At 38.7% G+C, this 24,201-nt stretch overlaps 1 protein-coding gene across 1 annotated transcript in view; it reads right to left on the reverse strand.

Annotated features, from left to right (window-relative positions):
* Window positions 1-21,531, reverse strand: part of LOC148849884 (beta-adaptin-like protein B) — a 35,397-nt gene extending 13,866 nt beyond the window's left edge. Inside the window, exons 1-10 of the mRNA XM_088946937.1 lie at window positions 20,924-21,531; window positions 11,191-11,388; window positions 9,996-10,109; window positions 9,556-9,806; window positions 8,194-8,329; window positions 7,859-8,038; window positions 7,507-7,599; window positions 7,173-7,384; window positions 6,999-7,062; window positions 6,724-6,903 (exon numbers count right to left, since the gene is read on the reverse strand). Coding sequence (XP_088803063.1) covers window positions 6,724-6,903; window positions 6,999-7,062; window positions 7,173-7,384; window positions 7,507-7,599; window positions 7,859-8,038; window positions 8,194-8,329; window positions 9,556-9,806; window positions 9,996-10,109; window positions 11,191-11,388; window positions 20,924-21,010 — 1,515 coding nt within the window. The 5' untranslated portion in view covers window positions 21,011-21,531. The remainder of the gene's footprint in view (window positions 1-6,723; window positions 6,904-6,998; window positions 7,063-7,172; window positions 7,385-7,506; window positions 7,600-7,858; window positions 8,039-8,193; window positions 8,330-9,555; window positions 9,807-9,995; window positions 10,110-11,190; window positions 11,389-20,923) is intronic.
* Between the last annotated feature and the right edge of the window lie 2,670 nt (window positions 21,532-24,201).

Genomic DNA, 24,201 nt, shown 5'->3' on the forward strand with positions numbered 1-24,201 from the left:
AATAGGACGGTCAAGATCATTAGCAGTAGAGGAATCATTTTCAATAGATTCAAGGACATCATTGGGAGCCAAAATACCTGAGTGAGTATGATCCTCCCCCGAGGAGTCTGGTGGCACTGGAGGTACAGGTTCCGGGTTCTCTACAGCTCTTGAATTTGGTTGGCCTTTGCGACGATGAGAAAAAACACGAAAAGGTGGAGGGTCAGGGTGAGAGGGAAGCCGAACCAGTTTCTCCCCATGCCTACACTCCCCCTGAGGAGAAACAGGATAGAAAGGCTCATCTTCAAAGAAAGAAACATCCATAGAGACATAGAATTTATTAGAAACAGGATCAAAACAACGGTATCCCTTTTGAGTGAAGGAGTAACCAAGAAATATGCAAGGGATAGCACGATAGTCCAATTTCCCACGAGTGGGAGACAGATTTTGGACAAAACACCGGCAACCAAAGACACGAGGAGGAATAGAAAGAAGGGGAGCCTTAGGAAAGAGAAGTTGATGTGGGGCTTTGTACTCTAACCGACGAGAGGGCATACGGTTTATAAGGTAAGTGGAACAAAGAACAGCTTCAAGCCAAAAACCATTTGGGAACATTCATATGAAGTAGTAAACCCCGAGCCACTACAAGGAGATGTCGGTTCTTTCGTTCAACCACACCATTTTGTTGTGGTGTGCGGGCACAAGAGCTTTGGTGAAGGGAACCATGCGAAGCAAAAAATTCCGTGAGGTCACGATGAAAAAAATTCTTTTGCATTGTGATTGAAAATTTTGGATTTCAGTTTGAAATTGAGTGAAGACCATCCGCTGGAAATCTTGAATGATTTTTGGTACTTCTTCCCTGGTTCGCGTCGGGTATACCCAAGTATATCTAGAATAATCATCAATGAGGGTAATGAAATACTTGTAGCCACTCTCAGATGGTAAAGTAACAGGGCCCCACACATCAGAATGAACAATGTGAAACGGAGATTCAGATTTACTATTTCTTTGAAGAACATGAATTCTACAATGCTTACTCAACTGACACGTTTGACAAGAAAAATCAGAAACAAACATTGACTTAAACAGTTCTGGGAATACAACTTTCAAAGACTCAAAAGACAAATGACCAAGACGGCAATGCCATAAATAGACTTTTTTCTTACAGGACTGACTCATAGACTTTGTAACATGAAGACCGGCCTTATTCTCCAGCATGTAAAGTCCAACAGCCATACGACCCCTACCAATCGTCCTCCCCGAGGCCAGATCCTGAATCACACAATGAGAAGGGAAAAAAGTTATTGAGCAATTCAAAGAATTAGTAACACTACTAACAGAGAACAAATTAATGGGAAAATTTGGAACATGAAGAACATCAGAAAGGATAAGGCCAAGAGGAAGAGAGAGAGTTCCTTGACTGGCTATGGAAGAGTATGATCCATCGGCTAGTCTCACCTTGTCTCTTCCAAAAAGAGGGTGATAGGTTTGAAAGTAAGAGGATGTACCAGTCATATGTTTTGATGCTCCAGAATCAATGATCCATGGAGAGTCAGGGGTGTGAGAAGCAACATGGAAAGCAGTGGCAGGGTTACCTGACGTGGATGCAAATGAGGTTGAGGGAGGAGCATCCATCTGACGAATTGCTCTACCATAGAGCTCTAAATGGTCACGAAGGGAATTCATAATGTCCTCCCTCGGGTCAGATCCAATGAGATGTGTCTGAGTCACAGTAGATATGGGGGGCTGATTCTCCCGAGTAGCCATGTTGTTCATGTGATTTTTCTTTGTATTTTGTTGTCCGTACTTCTTATTCACCTCTGAACCTTGCTTCTTAGTCAGATCTTGAGCCCATTTTGATTTCCCATGAAGATCCCAACAGGTATCTTTGGTGTGTCGGGGTTTCTAGCAATGAGTGCACCACAATTTTTCCTTATCTTCTGTTTTTTTCTGGAGATCTCCTTTCCGAGAAGAAGATCCCACACCAGTAGATACACCCCCTTTTGCAACCAACACAACAGCATCCCCACCAGGGTTGTTCATCAAATTTCTCCTGCTTTCTTCAGACTGTACAAGAGCATAGACTTCCTGAACAGATGAGATATCCTTAGAGCTGAGAATCTGAACCCTGATAGATTCATACATAGGATTCAGACCATGTAAGAATGCAAACACCCTTTGCTGGGAGACAAGCTGTTTGTACTTCTTAGCATCCTCATCGCACTTCCAATCCACACTCTAGTAGTGATCCAACTCCTTCCAGACCGATGTTAAGTCAGAGTAATAGACCGATAAACACATCTCCCCCTGTCTACAAGTAGAAGATGTTGCCTGCAGTTGATAAATTTTGGCATAGTGTCGCAATTCTGAATATGTAGACTTTGTTTGTTCCCAGATTTCATTGTCAGTTTCAACCCACATGAAATTCTTCCTGATTTGAGGTTGCATGGAAACCAAGAGCCAGGACATAACAATACTGTTCTCCTGATTCCATCTATCATATTCAGCACTCCCGGAGGATGGTTCTTTTATCCTCCCATTAATATAGCCTATCTTCCCCCTTGCACTGATGTATAATTTGATCCCTCTTGACCACTCCAGGTAATTTAAACTATCAAGAGGGACAACAGCCATAGGAAAGGATAGGTCACCCCCACCCATTCCATTCAGCATTGAGGAAACTCAAGATGTGGCTGAATCTTCACTGCCCATGACATCTGAATAAAAATTGAAACAACAACCAAAAGAGTACAGTTGTACAAGGCTATTTCAGAGATAGGTCCTTCTGACCACCGGTTTCACTGAGAGCAAAAAAAGAGCACTGCTGTTGCAGTACAAGAACAGGTCCTTCTGACCTACAGTATCACTGAGAACAAACAACAAACTGAACACTGCTGTTGCAGTACCGAAACAAGTCCTTCTAACCTACAGTTTCACTGAAACAAGTCTACACACTATTGTTGCAGTACAAGAACAAGTCTAAATGACCTAATTAGTAGGTCTGATAGCTAACCAGTCAAGGAGATCAATAGGGTAGTCGAACAGTCAATCAATAAGATTAATATTGAGCAGACAATCAATCGGATAAACAAATCATCAACAGTCCACAATACCAACAAAAAAAGGTTTGAATACAGTTACTGTGTTAAGGAATACAGTCACTTAACAGTAGGGCAGCCAAACAGTTCATCAAACAGTAGGTAGTCGAACAGACAACAGTAGGGTAGCCGAACAGTTCATCAAACAATAGGCAGCCGAACAAAGAAGGATGATCGTACCTCTTTTAGTTTCAGATGATAGTCTCCCTTATGGTAAACCAAAACTCCTACGAATCCTCAAACAATAGGCAGCTGAACAGAAGATGAGCAATACTTCTTTTAGTTTCAGATGATAGCCTTTCTGAAGACAGAACACCCTCTACAAACTGCAAACAATAGTCTCTCTATAGTCGATCAGACAGGAGGAGCAATTTCTGGGCTGGAAGACGAAAAGACTATAACTTCTGGGTCGAACTGATTTCACCAAATTAGGAGTTCGATTGGAGACAGCACTGGATGCAACAGTAGTTAGCTTGACATCACCCTTCAGGCCTAGACGACTTGCTCTAATACCATGTTGAGCAAGAGCAAGTGAAGAGAGGAGAGGAGAAGAGAGAAGAGAGGTGAGTCGAGTGACTGAAAGCCCTCCAAAACATAGGGGGCGAAAGAATGATTTTATTATTTATACTAGTACAGTCGAACAATATAAACAGAGGAGAAATTACAACAGTACCCTTATGGTACTAAACCTGAATACATAAACAACTGTCAACACTTCCAATGTTCCCATCTGCTTCTGGGGTGATGCTATCCTCACGGCGGTATACTTTATTAATCGGGTTCCTTCCAGGGTCCTGGATATGAGATCTTCTTTTTCCCTTCTACACCCACGTGAGGACTTGTTTTCTATTCCTCTTAAGACATTCGGTTGTATCTGCTTTGTTCAGCTTCTCGGACCCCATCACTCCAAGTTCGAACCCAAAGCCTCCAAATGCATCTTCCTTGGTTATGCACAAACTCAAAAGGGTTATTGCTACTATGATCCTGTCTCAGGGAGGAAGTTTGCCTCCATGGATGTCACTTTCTTTGAGGGGACACCCTATTATCTTCGGGTTTCCCCTCAGGGGGAGAGCAGTCAAAGGGATCAGGAGTTGAGGGAGAGCTGCAATGGTGAGGGTGGTCAAAGGGATCAGGAGTTGAGGGAGAGCTGCAAAGGTGAGGGTGGTCAGAGGGATCAGGAGTTGAGGGTCTATCATAGGCAGTGCAGGCAAGTTGATCCTGACCATTAGCAATCCAGGCCAGCTCCAATCTCATCTGCAACTCCAGGTCCAGGTACTACAGTCCCAGGGCCCACAGAGACTTCATCTATTGTTGCCATTTCACCTCCTACAGATGATCTTGACCTTCCGATTGCAGTCCATAAAGGGAAACGACATTGTACCACATCTACAGCCCACTATATTTCCCATTTTTTATCCTATAATCACCTATCTCCTACCTACAGGTCCTACTTTAGTTCCATTTCCAATGTCCCTATTCCAAGAACAGTGCAAGAAGCCCTATCCGTCCCAGAATGGAAAGATGCAATGCAAGTTGAGATGGATGCCTGTTGAAAAACAACACCTGGGAGGTAGTTGATTTGCCCAAAGGAAAGAAACCAGTTGGATGCATATGGGTATTTACGGTGAAGCATAATGCAGATGGATCTATTGAGAGGTAATAAAGCTCGGTTAGTTGCAAGAGGGTTTACACAGACTTATGGCATAGATTACTTGGAGACCTTTGCCCCGGTAGCCAAGATGACCACTATTCGAGTCTTATTATCCTTTGCAACAAGTCACACTTGGCCTTTATATCAAATGGACGTGAAAAATGCTTTTCTGAATGGAGATCTGCAGGAAGAATTTTACATGCATTTGCCTCCTGGATTCTATGATGCAGAAACAGGTAAGAAGGTATACCGGCTCAACAAGGCTTTGTATGGTTTGAAACAGTCACCTAGGGCTTGGTTCAATAGATTCAAACTAGCCCTTGTGAAGTTTGGTTATGTACAGGCCCAGTCAGATCATACTCTATTCATCAAGAGGGTAGAGTCCTCCTTGACACTACTGGCAGTATATGTTGATGATATTGTGGTCACAGGGAATGATAGCCATGAGATTGAGTCCCTTAAATAGCTCATTCATCAAGAATTTGAGGTGAAAGACCTTGGTGTACTCCGGTATTTTTTGGGTATTGAGGTTGCTAGATCCAAACAGGGGATCTTTATCTCTCAGAGGAAATATGTCTTAGACCTATTGGCAGAAACTGAAAAGCTAGGTGTCAAGCCTGCAGATACACCAATTGAACAAAATCACAGGATTAGTGCAGAGAGTGGGGAGCTTCTTGAAGACAAAGTTATGTTTCAGCAATTGGTAGGAAAGCTCCTATATCTATGCCTCACTCAGCCAGATATTACTTATGTTGTTAGTGTTGTCAGCCAGTACATGCATTCTCCTAGAACCACACATCTTCTTGCGGCAGAAAGAATCTTAGCCTACTTGAAGAGATGCCCGGGTAGGGGTATACTGTTCAAGAACAACAACCACATGAAGGTGGAGGTCTATACGGATGCTGATTGGGCTAGGAGTGTTGATGACAGAAGGTCTACCTCAGGATATTGTGCTCTTGTGGGAGGAAACCTTGTCTCCTGGAGAAATAAGAAACAAAGTGTTGTCTCCCGGTCAAGTGCTGAAGCAGAATACAGGTCCATGGCCAATGGAGTGGCTGAAATCCTATGGCTAAGATCTCTACTTGAGGAGTTGGGTATTGAGTATGAGAAGCCCCTAATGTTGTATTGTGATAATCAAGCAGCCACTAATATAGCACATAATCCAGTACAGCATGACAGAACCAAAGACCGCCATTTTGTACGAGAGAGGGTCCCATCTCAAGAAGTATGCCTCCTTTACATCACATCCAGTATGCAACTAGCAAACATCCTCACTAAAGCCATATCAAGAAAGAAGCTAGAAGCGGATCTATCCAAGTTAGAAATGATGAACATTTACTCCCAACTTGAGGGGGAGTGTAGAGAACATTGATGTGGGCCCCACAGCTGTGGTCCCACTCTGTCCGTAGGGTAGAATGTATCTAGTCATAGCTGATAGTCAATTTATTATTCTGTTATTCTAGTTGTCATTTACTTTTCAGTTTTATATTGTTATGTGTAATGATGTAAACACCAAGGGCAGATGTGTCCTTTCATGTAACTAGCATAACATATAAATATTAAATTGAAGTGACGGCGGCAGAATATTGAGATTCTGTTCTTCTACTCAAAACCTGTGTTCTATTGCTCTCTCACCACTCTTTCTCATTTTTCTTCTTCACTTTCTCTTCTCTTCGAACCTGAAGTTTCTTAGTGATCAAGACTGATAGCAGTCTTGAACACCTACACTAGGAAGCCCAGAGAAAAAAATCATCATCATCATCATGATCTAAGCCTTGTGACCTTGTCCCAACCATATGGAGTCAGTTACATGAATCCTGTTTCACCATTTCGTTCTGTTTAGTGTCACATTCATTGTTAATTATTTGTTTTAAGAGAAAACCAGTCAGAAATTATTTGCTTTAAGAGCAAGACAGCTGGACAAAATGTCTCATGTTGATTGAAATAATGAAGATAAAAAACAAAATTACAGAGGTTTAATAAATTACAGTATACCTGAATCATTTGTTGTGGGCCTTCAGTTGGCTTCTTTAGAAACAATTTCACAGTTGCAGTTAGCAATTGCAACTGGACAAGGGCAGGCTCCTCTGGAAAACTCTCTAAGAAGCTTTCAAGGAGCTCATCAGCATTGTCTATCCGTTCTGCATATTCTCCAATTATCCATATCATTGATGCCTGTTGCAACCAAAAGAATTTTTTGCAGAAATATGATAATAAAAGACAAAAAGACAAAATTATAGAAGTCAACATGACTGGACAAACTAGAATACCTTCGCTTCTGGCTCATCTAAAGTGTCTAAGCTCTCACAGAGTGTTGCAATAATAGACTCATAGCTGCATAGAAAGATAGTAGGCAATAATAAGATTCCAAATGACGGTGATTATCAATTACTGGTCTGCTGGTATAAATGTTGACTGGACACACCAAAATATTTGCAACTTACGTGTTAGGATATCTTCTGAAAATGTCTTTAATTACTATAATGGCCTCCTGGACAACATAGTTAACCTTTATTTTTATCAGCTCAAGCAAAACGCTTATGCACCGCTCAGCTGCCCTCTCTAGCTTAATAGCACAGCGGCCAATAGCACGAACAGCCTTTCTAACAAAATCCACATCTACCTCTGTGGCATACTCTTTGAACTCCAGTAGAACCTAAAATAAAACAACAAAATATGTGCATGGAAAGAATGCAAAGAAGTTACAAAGTTAGATAATACAATTTAGGATTACGTTGGATCACATTAACCAAGGTGCCACTAAAAACAATTATATACCTGGTCTATGTTCCTATCAGAAGCAAGCTTTATCATGATTTCCAACTTTTCCATCTTCACATAAATTGGATCATTGTACTTGCAAAAGAAAACCTACCAACAGATATTGCAGCAACACATTCAGAGTTCATAGCCACCCTACTGAAAAAAAAAAAAAGAAAAAATAACACTAAACAAGGACTCCACCTTCCATATATAAAACGAATACCTAACTTCTGCAAATCGCACGTAGAAAAAATATGCAAGGATAGCCCTTATCTGTTCTGTTCACTATTAATACCACGTACTATGTTGTGCATGCCTCCACACTTGTATTTAAAAATACTAAGCTAGGACTTAGATTTCAAATCACCTTAATTTCATGTGCAAGGATAGTAGGCCGCCTTTGAACAATAAGGTTGATGTTTCTCAGTGCCACATATTGTATCTCGGGTTCTGCAGAGAGTAATGTTACAAGAGGAGGAGCCATTTTCTTGCAAAGATTTCTGACCACATCAGTGCTAGTGATGAGTTCCATTTGTTGAAGGATCATCTGCAACATCCATATAATCATGTAATTTTATGTACAGATGCTGTAAAGAAAGAAGATGTGGAGATCATCAAAGTCTTTTCAGTATACAGGTGAGCATTTATAGCATTATCAACAATGATGATAGTACAGTTTAAACCAAAGGCAGTAAATATAACCTTGACAGCCGAAAGCACAACTGCACAATTTGCATGTTGAAGTCGTGGAGTAACTCGCTCCACTATATTTTCAGCTTCACGAGCATCAGCTGCTTTGTATTTGGAAAGAGCATCTAATATGAAAACTTGACCCCATCTGTACAACAAAAAAAAACACTCAGGAAACCTTAAATAAAAAAGGAAAGCTTAATATAAAAGAAAAAAAAAATCAAGTATATCATTCAAATTCCCTTCAAATTTGAGAAAGGTACTTGCATCAATAGAACAAACTAGGAGTTGGATACAACCTTGGGACTCATAAGTCATAATAAATGAAGTATCAGCTGACTGAGCCAGCTTTAAAGCCAATTGAGCTGTAGATTTAATTTTCTTAATGTCTCATGAGATTTATGTGGGTTTTCCCACTATATTTATGTCTATCATAATTATTCCACTTTATCCTAATATTTCCCAAGTATATCCCGATACATCACTCAAGGTTGCCTTTCTGAAACTCTTTGCAATACCAATACTTTGAACCTTGTACCACTGTCATAAAAATAAAATGTCTCCACATACAGAGAGAAAGGGAAAACCATGAGAACAAAACCATACTGCATAATGAACAAAACCATTTGGCTAGTAAAAATAAGAATACAGTTATCTTCTATACATAATCATACTGCATAATGAATAGAAAGAAAATTAGATATCAAAGTGAATAAAGATATTGCAGTTTGCAGAAATGATTGTAATGAAGTGCTTTGCAATCTTTGGCAACCAGCAAAAATGTAGAACAGTGCTAAGGACATCATGAACTCACATTAAAACTACATGAGCATGAATTTCAGTGAGAAATACACATCCATGTGGATTATTGTGGATGATCCACTTAAGACCAGGATCCCCGCCAAGAGCAAGTTAAACAAGAAGAACTAGAAGGTTGGACTTAAAACCATAGAAATAGTTTAATTAAAAAGGTAACAAGTGAGTGTTAACTAAATGAACAATCTGATGTATAAAAGTTATATACATAGAAATTAAACATATAACTACTTCACCCTTAGGCTGAGTACAACATTTCCCACATTAACCCCAATCTTCTAATAAGAAAAATGTAAACAAACCATAAATACACTTACACTAGCAGAAACATTGAAATCGGATAATCAGATAAGCAAGCAATTCATAAGAATGAAGTGAATGGGTTTCTTTTGCTTGAAATGACATATCAAAAGGTAGAACCACCATACCTTTATAATTAAAGGTGCTATTTAAAGCAAAAATATTTTTAAGCATACATTTACTCATCCATGGAGAGAAAACAGACATTTGGAAAATGTTATAACAAAGCTTGCCCTTCCTTCCAAAATATGAACTTACTCAGTGCACTCATTTAAAGCAGTCAAGAGTTTTGAAAGCGTGTGACTTGTGATTTCAAAAATGGTTCTAGTACTGTTCTCTTGAATCTCTGCAAGAGCTGCCACAGCATTTGCAACAACCATTGGATTATTGTCAGAAATCAAATCCTTAAGAGTCTCCAAGAAACCTCTATCTTCCACTAGTTCAGCATTTATATCATAAAGTTTGGCAACACAAATAGCTGCTGTCTTTCGAACATAGGGATCATCATCCTGTCAGAGATACAAGCCATAAGAAGAATCATAGAAGTAGATGATAAACTCCATAACTAATTCCCTGTCTACAATGCAAAGGCTCGATAGTCACACACACACACACAAAAAAAAAAAAAAACTAATAATTAATAAGCAACATTAACAATCATGTAAATGAGCGAGGAAGCATTCATATTCAAGATCAACCTTGAGACATCTTTGAAGGGGATCACACAGATACTCGGTAATTTTATCAACACGAATGCACCCCATTGTCCGTACAGCTAAAGCACGGATCAAAGGATTTGGATCCTGAGAATCCTGCAAAGATTACCACAAGTGAAAAGCTGAGTAGAGATAAGGAGAAGAATGTCTGGACATCATTACTGTAGTTTCTTTTTTTATCAATAACAAGTATGTTATCATTACTGTAGATAACATACTTAAATATAACATATAAAAAAACTCTTATTTTGAAACAGAAAATTATGTGTACATTTATGAATGGCAATGTCATGTCATAATGAAAGCATTTAGGAATATTGAATCAAGTATAGGACACTAGGACAGGTGCAAATCCCATGTTAAGTTTTTTAATTGATATGGACACAAATGCAAATAACATATGCCTGTTCATGGCTCACCAAATCTAGCATCAATTAGCCCCGCTGTGGTTAAAATATCACCTAGGCATTGACTAAGCAACCACCTAGACAAGTGGTATAGATATAAACATTTTACTTGGAGCAAATAATTATGTATATACACACACATACACTGTTCATGGGCAGCCCATCAGTCTCAACTTTACACTACTTCAGCTGTGCCCATTCAAATTTTGGCAAAACCTGAACCCGAGCCTGGCCCATGTATGTGTAATCTATTTTGGGTCATAGGAGTGTATATAAAGATAAAAGTTAGATTATCAATCCCTTTATTTTTGTGTGTTTTCGTTTGAAAGAAGCAGCACCATTTTCAAGGCACCAAAGCGAGGCTAGGCGATAGTGTGGCACCATGTCGCCTAAGCAGGCACCTAGGCATTGCCTTGGTAATAGGATTTTCTTTGAATAAAAACCATGAGCCTAGGGTAATTCCCTAAGTTCCAATAGCAAATTTTACTTTTTAAAATCAAGCTTTCTTATAATTTTTAACTTCCTGATCATAGCCTTCATCCTAATTTTTCCCTCAGCCACCCCTAAACTTTTAAGCCTGACTTGCTCAACCATAAAAAAATTTAAAAAAAAAAAAGTTGTGGGATGGATGGAACCAAAACACTAGTTACCGTGCACCATTTGACAAATATTTCCATCATAATAGTTTTATTTATTTATTTGGTCAAGCCATAGCAATAGTTGAAATGTTGAATCAATAACAAAATCTAATTGGAAAGCTGGATCATTACCTTCACAAATGTATTTACAGCAAGTATTGCTAGATCAGGTTGGCTTTTAGCATAGTTTATAAGGTATAAATAGACAAGCTTCTTCAGCTCCAAATTCTCTGTTTGCATGCAATTTACAACATCTGTAAACAGCGATGAAACATCCTTCCCAACAGTCATTGCAGCAATCACCTTCTTTACAGCATCTTTTTTCTTATCCTATAAGGTAAATTAATAGTGTAAGTTTCACATGGCCAATCACACATTCTGAAGAGAAAACATAGAGGTAGAACAGTAATAATAGAAGGCAGAGCACCATAACAATAAAAGCAAGTACATTTAAACTGTAATTTGAAAATAAACCCACTTATTTGTTAAATTGACATATTTAGACATCATTATAAGATAATATTACAATTGTCTCGTGGCAAAAATAGGATAAAGTGAAAAAGAAAAATAGGTGTTACTGTGTTAGATTAGGGTATCTTTGTAATGTGCCAATGTACATACATTAATTTATATATAATTGTATATAGTGGGTTTGGGTGTTAATCAGTTCAGAACAAACAAAACTAATTCCCACCCAATTATCATCGGGACATATAATGCAGAACCAGACTAGGTGTGACATGCGATCATTCTCAGCCCTCTCAGCCCAGCCCGGAAATCCGGCCAGGACCAGCTTGCAAAACACACGCACACATATAATATGTTTTGTTTTATTTGTATAATATATTGTACAAGTATTATAAAATGACATATATAATAATACATTGTACATTACATTTTGTATTTACACACATTATAACATGCATCTTATACATATACTGTATGTATTATAATATAAAACAATATAACTATTAAATATAGTATATTTAAAGGCATAGGCCCAATGCCCAACCTGGGCCTGTACAGACCCGGGCCCGGGCTTATGATCACTCCTAAACCCAGCCTGGGCCCCAATGATCACTCCTAAACCAGACCCTATATAATTGGGTTGGTTCAGTTTGGGTCTGTCAGGTCTGGCCAACCCATTAACAGCCCTACTCTTGTTCAAGAATCAGGCCAGAAAAAAGATTTGTTCGAGATCACATCTGCGCCTTACAGCACATCCCAACCGTGTATTGGGAACATCTCCCAATGACAAGTACGGGAGATGTTCCCAACGCACACTGAGATGTGCATGTGGGGTGCCCTCTGTGGGGCGCATATGTGAACTTGATTTGTTCAAACCAAGTCAGATTATTCTCTTTGTTTGTAACAATGGAATCATCATTACCATCAGTCTAGTATATGTGGATGACACTATCATTGCTAGTAATACATGTTAACTATTTCCACTCCCAAGGATCAACTCAATGCTCGATTCACACTAAAGGACCTTGATCCACTCAAGTATTTTTAGGTATCAAGGCTGCCCAGTCCAAGGGACATTTATCTATCTCAAAAGAAATATGCTATTGAATTGCTTGAAGATGCAGGTTGACTTGTCTCTCTACCATCTACAACACCTATGAAGCACCTCCTCAAACTTATACCAAGGATGACAACCCCATTCTGTCCAACCCCTCTCAATATTCAATATTAGCCCTTAGTTGGATGTCTTCTCTATCTCGCTACCACTTGACCAGATATTGTCTTTCTTGTTCAAGTTCTCACCCAATTCATGGATGAACCACACCAACCTCTAGGGGTGTTCAAATTTGGATGACAAACCAAAACCGAACCTAACCAAACTGAATAAGTTAGTTCGGTTCGATTAATCCAGGTATCAGTTCGATTTATTTTTTTAATTGGTTATCGGTTTTGGTTTGGTTTGGTTGATATTTTCAACCAAACTGAAAACCGAACTAGTGCTTTTATTTAGTTAAGTATATAAAATATTTAAATTTTAATGTTTTATTTAATATTTTATACTTATTAATTATCATTGTTAAAGTGAGCCGAATAGGGGTAGTTTAGTCATCTCATGTTTGTTAAGTACCTTGCTTATGTGGCATTTTTATTAGAGATACTCTGCCCCACACTTAAGTAAGGGCAGTTTAGTCCTTGTGAATGTTATTAGCACCTAATAAACATTAGGGGGTCGAATGATTAGTGAATTAATGAGTTTCGACTAAACCCTCCTGTTCTCTCTTTCTCTTTTCTTCTTCTTCCTTCTCTCCTGGTTCGGATTACTGTAGCTGCATTCGAAACATGGTATCAGAGCGAGGTTCCTGACCTGCTTCAGTTTGTAAAGCATCTCAGTTGTGTTCGTGACACCTTCTTCTTCATTTCTGGTTAGTTAATGGAAAGAACTGGTTCGCCCTAGGTCTGAAACATCACAGCTCGTTTCTCTCCGCTGCGCACAGTCTTCTTCATCAAGGAAAGTGATTTCAGCAGTGAATGGTTGGTTGATACTCTCAAAGGAAGGTTGGTTATCTAGTCATTTTGTGCTGTTGGTATTTCTGGGTAGAAACCCTTCAAGAATCAGTTAGTACTAATTAGAACCTAGAGAACTAGGTTCATTGTTGCCCTAGAACGGGCTGTGTACAATAGCCGAATGGTGTAGGGGCTGCTATAAATGGTCGAGTGGGATAGAGCTGCTGCAGGTGGCCGAGTGGTGTAAGGTGTAATGCAGTGACCTTGCCGAGTTCTTTGTGGTTGTGCAATGCCCTCTTAAATGTGTTAAACAAGTCTGAACTGGGTGTAGCAGATTTGACTGTGTTAATGGTGCTTGTGGTGCACAACTTTTATTGAGTGGTTGTAAGAGGGCCTAAATGTGATTAGTGAGTGCTAAATTGATGCTTATGTGGTTCGTGGGTTTGTGAAGTCAGCAGTAGTGTGAATAAGAACAAGGCGTGGGCTCTCACTGTTGTGTTTAGGGACTGCAATAGGTGCTGAAATATAAAACTGTGAATAACATCAGTCAGCTTGTAGCTGAGAAGTAAGGTTAGAGGCAACTGTGAAAGAGTACAATGGCAGCAATAGGAGATGGGTATAATGATCAGAAACCTAGTGTGGTGGTTTCCCCCGACTACCTAGGGGTACAGATGACCTCAATTAAACTGAATGGGGAAAACTACGTTCCATGGGATAAATCTGTGGAAGTTTTTCTCAAGGCAAAGAGGAAAGTGAAGCATGTAAAAATGAGAAGCCATCGGTTGACTCTCCAGGATTTGATGATTGGGAACAAGAAGATGCTCAAATCATGACTTGGTTGTGGAATAGTATGGAGCCCAAAATTAGTGCCAACTTCATGTTCCTTAATACGGGTAAGGATATATGGGAGCATGCTAAGAAGCCATATTCTGGACAAGATAACACAACAAGAGTATATCAGCTTTATCAGGAGTATTTTGATTTACAACAAGAAACCAAAACACTAGAAGAGTACTATGTCTACATGAAGAATATAAGGAATGAACTCAATGTCTATCATCCCCTCACTCTAGATATTAAAGTTCAGCAACAACAAAGGGAATAACTAGATATTACAAGATTCTTGGTGGGGCTGAAATCGGAGTATGAGCCAGTTAGATCCCAAATATTAGGGAGCTCCACCCTTCCTACACTTAAGGAAGTATTCTCACGGCTTTGCAGAATTTCTTTGGGATAGACAGAGAATCTCACACAGTCTGATAGATCAGCACTTGTGACAGTTAGAGGAGGTGGACACAGTACAAGAGGAGGAGAACATGCCTCCCGAGGTGGTCGTGGCAGTTCCATGATTGGTCGGGGTGGTCGTGACTCGGGGGGAGGCCGTGGCAGAGGGAAGAATAACTCTGCAAGGAAATGTACTCATTATGGTAGGGAAGGACAAATAGTGAATTTCTGTTCTGACCTACATGACCCTCCCTCCAAATGGGCTAATCATGCTGTAGCAGGTGAGGTTGACATCAGTGACAGTAAACAGGCAGACCGTACTCCTCTCCCATCTACATTTACTTCTGGGAGGGAGATGGTGAGTGTACCGCGTGATGAGTATGAACGGTTCCTTCAAACTACTTCACAGCATACCACTGCCACACTTGCCCACTCAGGTATTGCTTGCATAAAACCTCTCCCTGGATTATTAACTCTAGAGCCTTAGATCATATGACCAGGACTCCAGGTGTGTTCTCATCTCTTTCTGAAACCTCCACATCACAAACCGTTACACTTGCCAATGGGTCCTCATCTCCCATTTGTAGTGTTGGTAATGTTGACATGGCTTCTATGCCTTTATCATCTGTTTTATATATACCTAAGTTTCCATTCAATCTTATGTCTGTTAGTAAAATAACCAAAGCTCTTAACTGTTCTATTACCTTCTTTCCTTCCACTTGTGTTCTTCAAGATCTCAAGACGAGGAAGAAAATTGGTGGGGGGCATGAATCTGGTGGATTGTATTATCTTGACAGTGGTGGATCTTCAATTAGTCTTCAGAGCTCACTTACTCCTCTACAATGGCATTGCCAACTGGGACATCCATCTCTCAAGGCTCTCAAGATTTTGGTTACGTCATTGAGTCATTTATCAGTTTTACAATACGAGTCATGTCAGTTTGGGAAACATCGTCGTGTGTCCTTCAGTCCAAGAGTTGAGAGTCGTATGTTGAGTCATTTTTCTTTGGTTCATTCAGATGTTTGGGGTCCAATCAAAATGATCTTATAATGGGTACAAGTATTTTGTCTCCTTTATTGATGATTGTTCAATAATGACATGGATTTACTTAATGAAAGAAAGAAGTGAATTGTTTTCCATTTTTCAAAAATTCCATGCTGAAATACGCACACAATTTGGTGTTCCAATCAAAATTTTCTGTTCAGATAATGGTCGTGAATACTTTCTTACTTCATTTCAACAGTATTTAGAACAGCATGGCATTATTCATCAGACCTCATGTGCATTCACCCCTCAACAAAATGGCGTAGCTAAATGGAAGAACCGTCAGCTTCTTGAAACTGCTCAGTCTATTCTTCATCACATGAATGTTCCTAAACGGTTTCGAAGTGATGTTGTACTCACTGCATGTTTTCTCATTAATCGGATGCGCTCTTTCATCCTTCATAGTCGGTCCCCCTTCTCTATCTTGTTTCCCACTTTATCTCCATTCCCATTAACTCCTCGTGTCTTTGGTTGTGTGTGCTTTGTCCACAATCTGAGTCCTGGAATAGACAAGCTAAATGCACGCTCAATTAAATGCATCTTCTTTGGCTACTCACGGACTCAAAAATGGTACAAGTGTTATAATCCCATTACCCGAAAGTGCTATGTCTGCCCTGATGTCACCTTTTTTGAGTCTGTCCCCTTCTTCTCAAGTCAGTGATCCCCAGATGTTGTTGTTGGAGTAGACTCATCACCTCATCCAGTGCAGATCACCACCGAACGGCCACCAATCCGGCAAGTGTATACACATCGAATGACACCGGCCCCTCCTCCAGCTTCTACCTCATCTGCGGATCCTCTCATGGCTCCTATTGTTGAACCTTCAGACCTTGACCTACCCGTTGCCTTACGGAAAGGTAAACGTAGTTCTACCCTCCATCCCATTTCCAATTTTGTCTCATTATCTCGTCTTTCTACCTCACATCGCCAGTTTGTTTCACTTTTGTCATCTATTTCCATGCCTAACAATGTTCAAGAAGCTCTTAGTTCACCCGGGTGGCAGCGGACAATGGAGGAGGAACCTTTCTGCTCTTTAACATACTCAAACGTGAGAACTTACCACTCTCCCACCTGGTAAGCATGCTGTGGGCTGTAAATGGGTGTATACTGTGAAATAGTTGCCAGATAGTAGTGTGGAGCGTCTGAAAGCCAGACTTGTTGCTAAAGGTTACTCACAATTGTATAGAGTGGACTACATGGAGACATTCTCTCCGGTGGCTAAGATTGGTTCTGTTCGTGTACTAATTTCCCTGGTAGTTATGTATGATTAGCCTCTGTTTCAGCTTGATATAAAGAATGCCTTCCTCCATGGTGATCTTGTGGAGGAGGTATATATGGAGCAACCACTTGGGTTTGTTTCTCAGGGAAAGGATGGTAAGGTATGCAGATTGAAGAAGGCAATTTATGGGTTGAAACAATCGCCGCGTGCTTGGTTCGGGAAGTTCAGTGAAGTGAAAAGTTTTGAAATGAAGCAATGACAGGTTGATCACTCAGTGTTCAACTATGACTCAGAAGTTGGGAAGATCTTATTAGTGGTCTATGTGGATGATATTGTCATTACTGGCAGTGATAAATTAGGGATTGGAAAACTAAAGGTATTTCCGCAAAATCATTTCCAAACAAAAGATCTTGGAACATTAAAGTATTTCTTGGGAATAGAAGTTGCCAGGTCAAAACAAGGTGTAAATCTGTGCCAAAGAAAATATGTTATTGATCTATTGGAAGAAATAGGATTGTTAGGTGCAAAACCTGTTGAGACCCCTATGGAACCAAATGTTAAGTTGAGCAGTGATACAGGAGAAGTATTTGAAGATCCTGGAAGGTATAGACGACTAGTGGGGAAGCTAAACTATCTAACTATCACGGGACCTGACATATCCTTTGCAGTCAGTGTGGCGAGCCAATTCATGTAGAACCCCCGTATACCTCACTGAGATGCAGTTCTTAGAATTGTAAGGTATCTGAAAGGAGTTCCAGGTCGTGGACTATTGTATAAACCAGGAGGAAAACTTGAAGTAGTGGGGTATACAGATGCAGACTGGGCAGGCTCAGTGAATGATAGAAGATCTACTACAAGCTATTGCACATTCCTTGGAGGAAATCTTGTGACGTGGAAGAGTAAAAAGCAGACAGTTGTGGCCAGAAGTAGTGCTAAAGCTGAGTATAGGGCCATGGCACATACTACCTGTGAGTTAGTGTGGTTGAGGAATCTTCTACAAGAAATTGGGTTTCACATGGATAAACCTATGAGACTGTATTGTGACAACCAAACTGCACTCCATATCTCATCCAATCCTGTATTTCATGAGAGAACAAAACATATAGAGGTTGATTGCCACTTTGTGAGGGAGAAGGTCCTTGTTGGAGAGATAAACACAGAACATGTGGGCTCGAATGATCAATGGGCAGATTTGTTTACAAAAGCTCTAAGCTCAAGGAAAGTGAACTATCTATGTAACAAGCTGGGATTATATGACATATATTCTCTAGCTTGAGGGGGAGTGTTAAAGTGAGCCGAATGGGGGTAGTTTAGTCATCTCATGTTTGTTAAGTACCTTGCTTATGTGGCAGTTTTATTAAAGATACTCTGCCCCACACTTAAGTAAGGGCAATTTAGTCCTTGTGAATGTTATTAGCACCTAATAAACATTAGGGGGTCGAATGAATAGTGAATTAATGAGTTTCGACTAAACCCTCATGTTCTCTCTTTCTCTTTTCTTCTTCTTCATCTTCTTCTTCCTTCTCTCCTGGTTCGAGTTTCTGTAGCTGCATTCGAAACAATCATCTTTCCCAATGACCAATTTGGCAATTCCCATTGGGCTTTTGGGCCATTCTAACTTTTAATTAATAACACTTATTAATTATTAATTATTCATTAATTGTTAAATGTTTAACATTTATGTGGAATCAAGGCCCAACTGAACCGAAAACTGAACCAAACCGAATTGAATTCAGTTAGGGTCGGTTCAGTTCTGAACTCTAGTTTGGTTCAGTTCGGTTGGAGAAATGGTCAAACCAAATAGTCAGTTAGGTCCTCAGTTCTAATTAAACCAAACCAACCGATTGTACATCCCTACCAACCTCATCCCAAAGCTACCCTTTGTCTCCATACATCAAGCATGACCCTGGCCAAGGTATCCTCTTATCTTCTAATAGCTCCTTAACAACTGCAACTTTCCATGACCCTAATTGGACTAGTTGCAAAGACACCGGGCACTCTATTACCAGATATTGTATTCTTTTAGCCATTCTCCTACATCATGGCAGTTCAAGAAACAAAACATTGTAGCCTGATCTTTTGACAAAACTGAATACCGCACTATGGCATCCACTTGGTTTAAAATCAAATGACTACTTCATCTCCTAAGTGATTTGCATGCTCCCCATTCCAAACAGGTTATCATGTTTTTGTGGCAATAAAGCAGTTCTCCACATCGCAGCGAACATTGTATTTCATGATCATACTAAACACACTAAGATTGATTTCCATGTCATTAATGAACAGCTTCAAAAAAGGATTAAAAACTGCTGACCTCCCATCCAATGAACAACTTGATGATGTCTTCACCAGACCCCTTTGCTCACCTCAATTTTTTACTATCATTTGAAAGAGTCTCTCCACCTCCAATTTGAGGGGGAATATTGGAAATAATATGGAAGCTCTTGTCCAGTTGAAATGCTTCCTGTATTTTTCCCCTTTTGTTATGATTTTGATCTCTTTCAATGGATAGAGATCTCATAGAGTTTGAATACAGTGTACCATATTCAATAGGGTAGATGAACTCTCATTCCAATCAAAATCATTAGGTCTTATGCACAAGTCCTATGAAACTTCTGGAATTCTCTATTTTACACATTCAACTCGGTACCCCAAGAAAATTCCAAGTTTGCAATTCTCATTAGACCTTTTTTCGACACCACCCTACTTGCAGATATCACATTTTAAATTGTTAAACTACAGCTTGAATAATAAGATACTTGAATGCATCAGCTAAAATAGAGTCTTCTTTTTTATCAGTATCTAGAAAGAGTCTTTCCACCACAAAGCATCCTCTTCGAGTAAGTGTTCTTGGGAAACTGTCATGATCAGGAATTAAGATTCTCTACATTTTTAGAAATAGGGGTCCAATAAGAGGCAATGTTTTTAACATTTCTGGAGAAGAACTAGTCAAGTTTGTCATCAATAATCAATAGCATCTCCTTGTACCAACTATCCGTGAGTGAGATAAAGTTACATATTTGCAATTAAAAGACAGAACAATTTGCAGCCTTCTTGGCTTCTCATCAAGATTAGCTGAAGCTAAAGGTAAAGAGTAGCATCAACCTGGGGAAACTCATCTTGGGAATTCATTAAAAAATCATTGGGAAGGTTAAGAACTTAAGATCCTTTGGATGCATTGAAATGGAAGATATGGAAAAGTAAGGTCCATGATTAGGTTTTGTCTCTTCTCGGCATGATTGGATTGTTTTGGGAGGATATTGCCACCATATTGGTTAGTATCAAGTTCAATTCCATAAGATGAATGGTGGGGATCTATTATAGAACAGCTTGAAAATTCTAATTTAGGACATATGTTTTGAAAATTTTCCTCTTTTTCTTATTGATTTGTTTAGAAAATAGATGAGCACAATAAGTATAACTGTTATCGACTTCGAGCAGCATATGTGCTTGTCAAAGCTGCAAGCCGTTAAGCAGCATCTCTAGATGAAATTAGTTAAGATCAATATGTGTTCAAGAACAGACCTAACGCCATAAGGAGAAAAATAAATTGCAATATTACTAGCAAGGAGAAGCAAAGGGATGTTCAATTCGAGCTTGAGTTTCAAATACGGCATGGATCTCATCAATTCCAGAGCGAGAAAAGCAGACTAAGATGAATAGGAAACAGGAATAGTCAGATATGGGAATTGCCATTCCAATGTGACCAGATAAAGCTGAAACGAAAGGGAAGACCTAAGGATCTGCTGAGATCGTTTTTCATTGATTAAACAAACATGAAGATCCACGATGATGAAACCACAAGGAAATCGGATCAGAAATGAAAGTTCGGAAAATGAGGCGGATTCAGAAACGGAAATGCATATGTCTTGTATGGATAGAGGAAGAGAAACAAGATGGTATTACCTTGTACTGAGAATTGAGCTCGTCTTTCAGTTCAGGGATTTCTCCCTTTTTGGTGGTGGAGAAATACTTGGAGTCGTGACCGCTCATCGCTTCTTCGCTCGCTCGGTGCTCTCGCTCTCTGCTCACTCGTCCGACGACGGAGCAGCCAAAGAAGAAATTGCCAACAGAACCAAGGTGGTTGATCTTGATCAAAGAAATAAATGGGCAAATTTTAAAGTCGGACCACTCCTCCAACCGGTATACGTATACCTTCTTTTTAAGCCTTGACCATCATCAGCAGATTCTACACTGCAGCAGATCTAAAAGGGTCGCCGGTCTATTTGAGGGCAGTGTTTTAAAACACGGGTTAGACGGTTTAGCAATTCAACCACTCGATTTAACAGCCAATGGCCAAATAAACAGCCCTTTGTATATTTTTGAGAGAGAGACAGTTCAGCCCAGGGAGTACTGTTGAGTAGGTGCCAACTCGGAATTGATGTCAATTCACGGGTGAACATTGGTACATAGAATGTGAATTTTTGTCAATTTGAATGTTTATACCTTTGTAGTGGAAACCAGAAATATGCATTAGGCCTGTCAATACTTCTCCGTTTTTTTTTGGGTGGGGGTATTTGATGTCATGCAACATTGATTACATATCTGCTTGTAAATTAGCATCAATTCCGAGCTGGCACCTACCCTAACTGTATTTTGGGTCTAAAATTCTGACCCTGAGCTTAAAAGTTCTTAGAACAAACATTACTAACTTCTTTACATGCAGAACTTATAAAAGAAAAAAAAAAAAAAAAAGAAACATAAAATTTCACCTAGACGCTATTGCAATTCCAAAAGGATGAAATCTACAAAAAAAGGTCTATTGGCAAAAACCCTAACATCCAAAATAAGCAAAATCCACTGTACAGTTGGGAGTTTGAACTACTCAGAAAATTTAAAAATATAATGTGTAAAATGAGAGCTAGGATCCTCTGTTCGTACTCCCATCTTTTATGTGTCCATATGTTTTATTCATACTCCCCTATTTTTCATTAACTGTTCTACTCGTATCCCTTAGAATTACAATTAACCAAGATATCTCAGTTAGTTATCTATATTAATGTTAATGTTAATAAAAAAGAAAATCCAACCCAAACCATTCGTAGTGTAGTGTGTTGTCTTCTCCAGGATGGTTGTAGTTGTCTTTCACCAAAAAAAAATCCCAACACTGGTCAACCTTTTCAATGACCTCTGATCACCAAGGGCTCAAGTATTCAGAAGTTTTTATGGATAGACATGCATTTCAGTTGACTGGTCAGAAGTTTTCCAGATATTATTTATTAAAATTCATGCATGGGTTTTGATTGGTCAAAACTCTTTTTATATCATATCTTTCCTATGTCATAGATTTTCCTTCTTAGTATTTGCAACAAAAGTTTTGGATAGCCACATAACTCATTACGGAATGGGAAAGCTTTTATAAAAGCGGGGAAGAGACTATGGAGTGAGGGGGTAGTTGAAGAGGGGTTGAGAAAAACATGGGGTTTAGTTATTTAGGGGAGATAGTGGGAGAAATTTTATTAGAATTCCTTTGTTCAATAGAAAATTAGAATGAAGATTTTGGAACAAGTTTTGAAGTAGGACAAGGGTGACATGTGGACTGAGTCACTTTATACATGTTAGTATTGAAACCAAACATGTTATATTACATGACCTCTCCTTTCTCCCCTTGCCCAACCCTGATTTTAGAGTATGTTTCTTATTCTTTTCCTAAATCTCCTATGCTACCAATTCATCATGAAAGCTTTTCCCTTTTCCACCCCATTTTTAGAATTCTATACAACGAAGCCAATCTGATTATGGAAGGAAATTTCCCAACAAATTCCCTTCTCAAATCCAATTTCCTCTTTAGGGGGGTATTCCTTTTTTAGATTTTGAGAGGGGGGAAAGTTGGTCAATGGGATTTTGGTTCCCATTGACCAAGAATCTCATGTTTTTTTTTTCAGATTTATGTGGGAACCAGGGAAAATTTATTTTCCTGGGTCTCCTAGGTGGATAAATAATTTTCCCACCTAGTGGAAAGGTTGTCAATACTTGAATGGGACAAAAATACCCCTTTTAATAGTAGATTTTTATGGCTAAAATGGTCATTGCCTTATTTACCTAGAAAAAAAAAACATGGGTAAATGCACTTATCCGAGTAAGTATTTCCCAGGAAAAACATACCCAAGTAATTGCATTTACTCGGGTAAATAACTTACTGAAAAGCAAATGGGGCCTTAATGTTTTTACCTCTAAAATGTAAGAGTTTCATTCTCTCTCTCTCTTTGGCATCCTATTTCCCTCAAGAATTCTACCTTGCTCAAACATCTTAGCTCTCAAATCTTCAAAATGCCTCTCTTTGTTTAGGACCAAAAAAACGGGAGCATAATAGGTCGCCACATTGCATCAACGAAACAAGTAGTCTCTCTTAATTTTTCAATCTGTATCTCTCACTTATTAACACTCAATTTTCTCTCTTTATTTTGGATTAAAAAAGAAAAGCAGAAATAGGCTCACATTGCAGCTCACTCCTCTCGTCTAATAGCAAAAAAAAAAAAAACGTAAGATTTAAATAGAGGGAATTGAATGAGGTGAAACGTGATTCTACAATTTAAATTTTACAATTAAATAGGGACTAAATTTAAAGATTAATATTCATACTTTTAATAATAGTGTAAACATAGTATTATAGATGTGTCCAATTTTTTCTATAATTTTTGCATTTCTGTGTGAAAAAAAATTGATATGTCACACTTATTTTTTGTTTAATATTATAATTATACAATATTAAACATGTGCCTAGATTTTTTTTTGCAAAATTTATATATTTTTTTGTATTTTTATATTTTATTAAATTTTATTATTATTTATGACATTAAATATTAACACATTTAACCCAAAAGTTGAACTATTGATCATTGCCAAATAGTAAAATAACTTTATTTTAGTTAGTTCTAAACTATGCATTTCGTTTTCATTATAAATAAAAATAATTGTTGTTTATTACACTTATTTTTTAATTTAACTAACAAAAATATCATAAACGTGCCTACTTTTTTCTATATTTTTATAATTTTCTTTCTTTATTTCTTTTTTAAAAAATTTATTACTTAACTATAACTTCTTAGGTTGATCAATATTCGGATGGTTGAATTGCTTAGCCACCACTTTGATAAAGAACAATTGTGTTTTCTCTTTTTGGCATATCATTTTTCTTTTGTTCATTTATAAAAAAAAAAATGTAATATTTAAATAGAGGGAAT

Source organism: Nelumbo lutea, chromosome 5 (assembly GCF_056320005.1).
Source record: "Nelumbo lutea isolate HS-2025 chromosome 5, American lotus-T2T, whole genome shotgun sequence".
Taxonomy (NCBI): Eukaryota; Viridiplantae; Streptophyta; class Magnoliopsida; order Proteales; family Nelumbonaceae; genus Nelumbo; species Nelumbo lutea.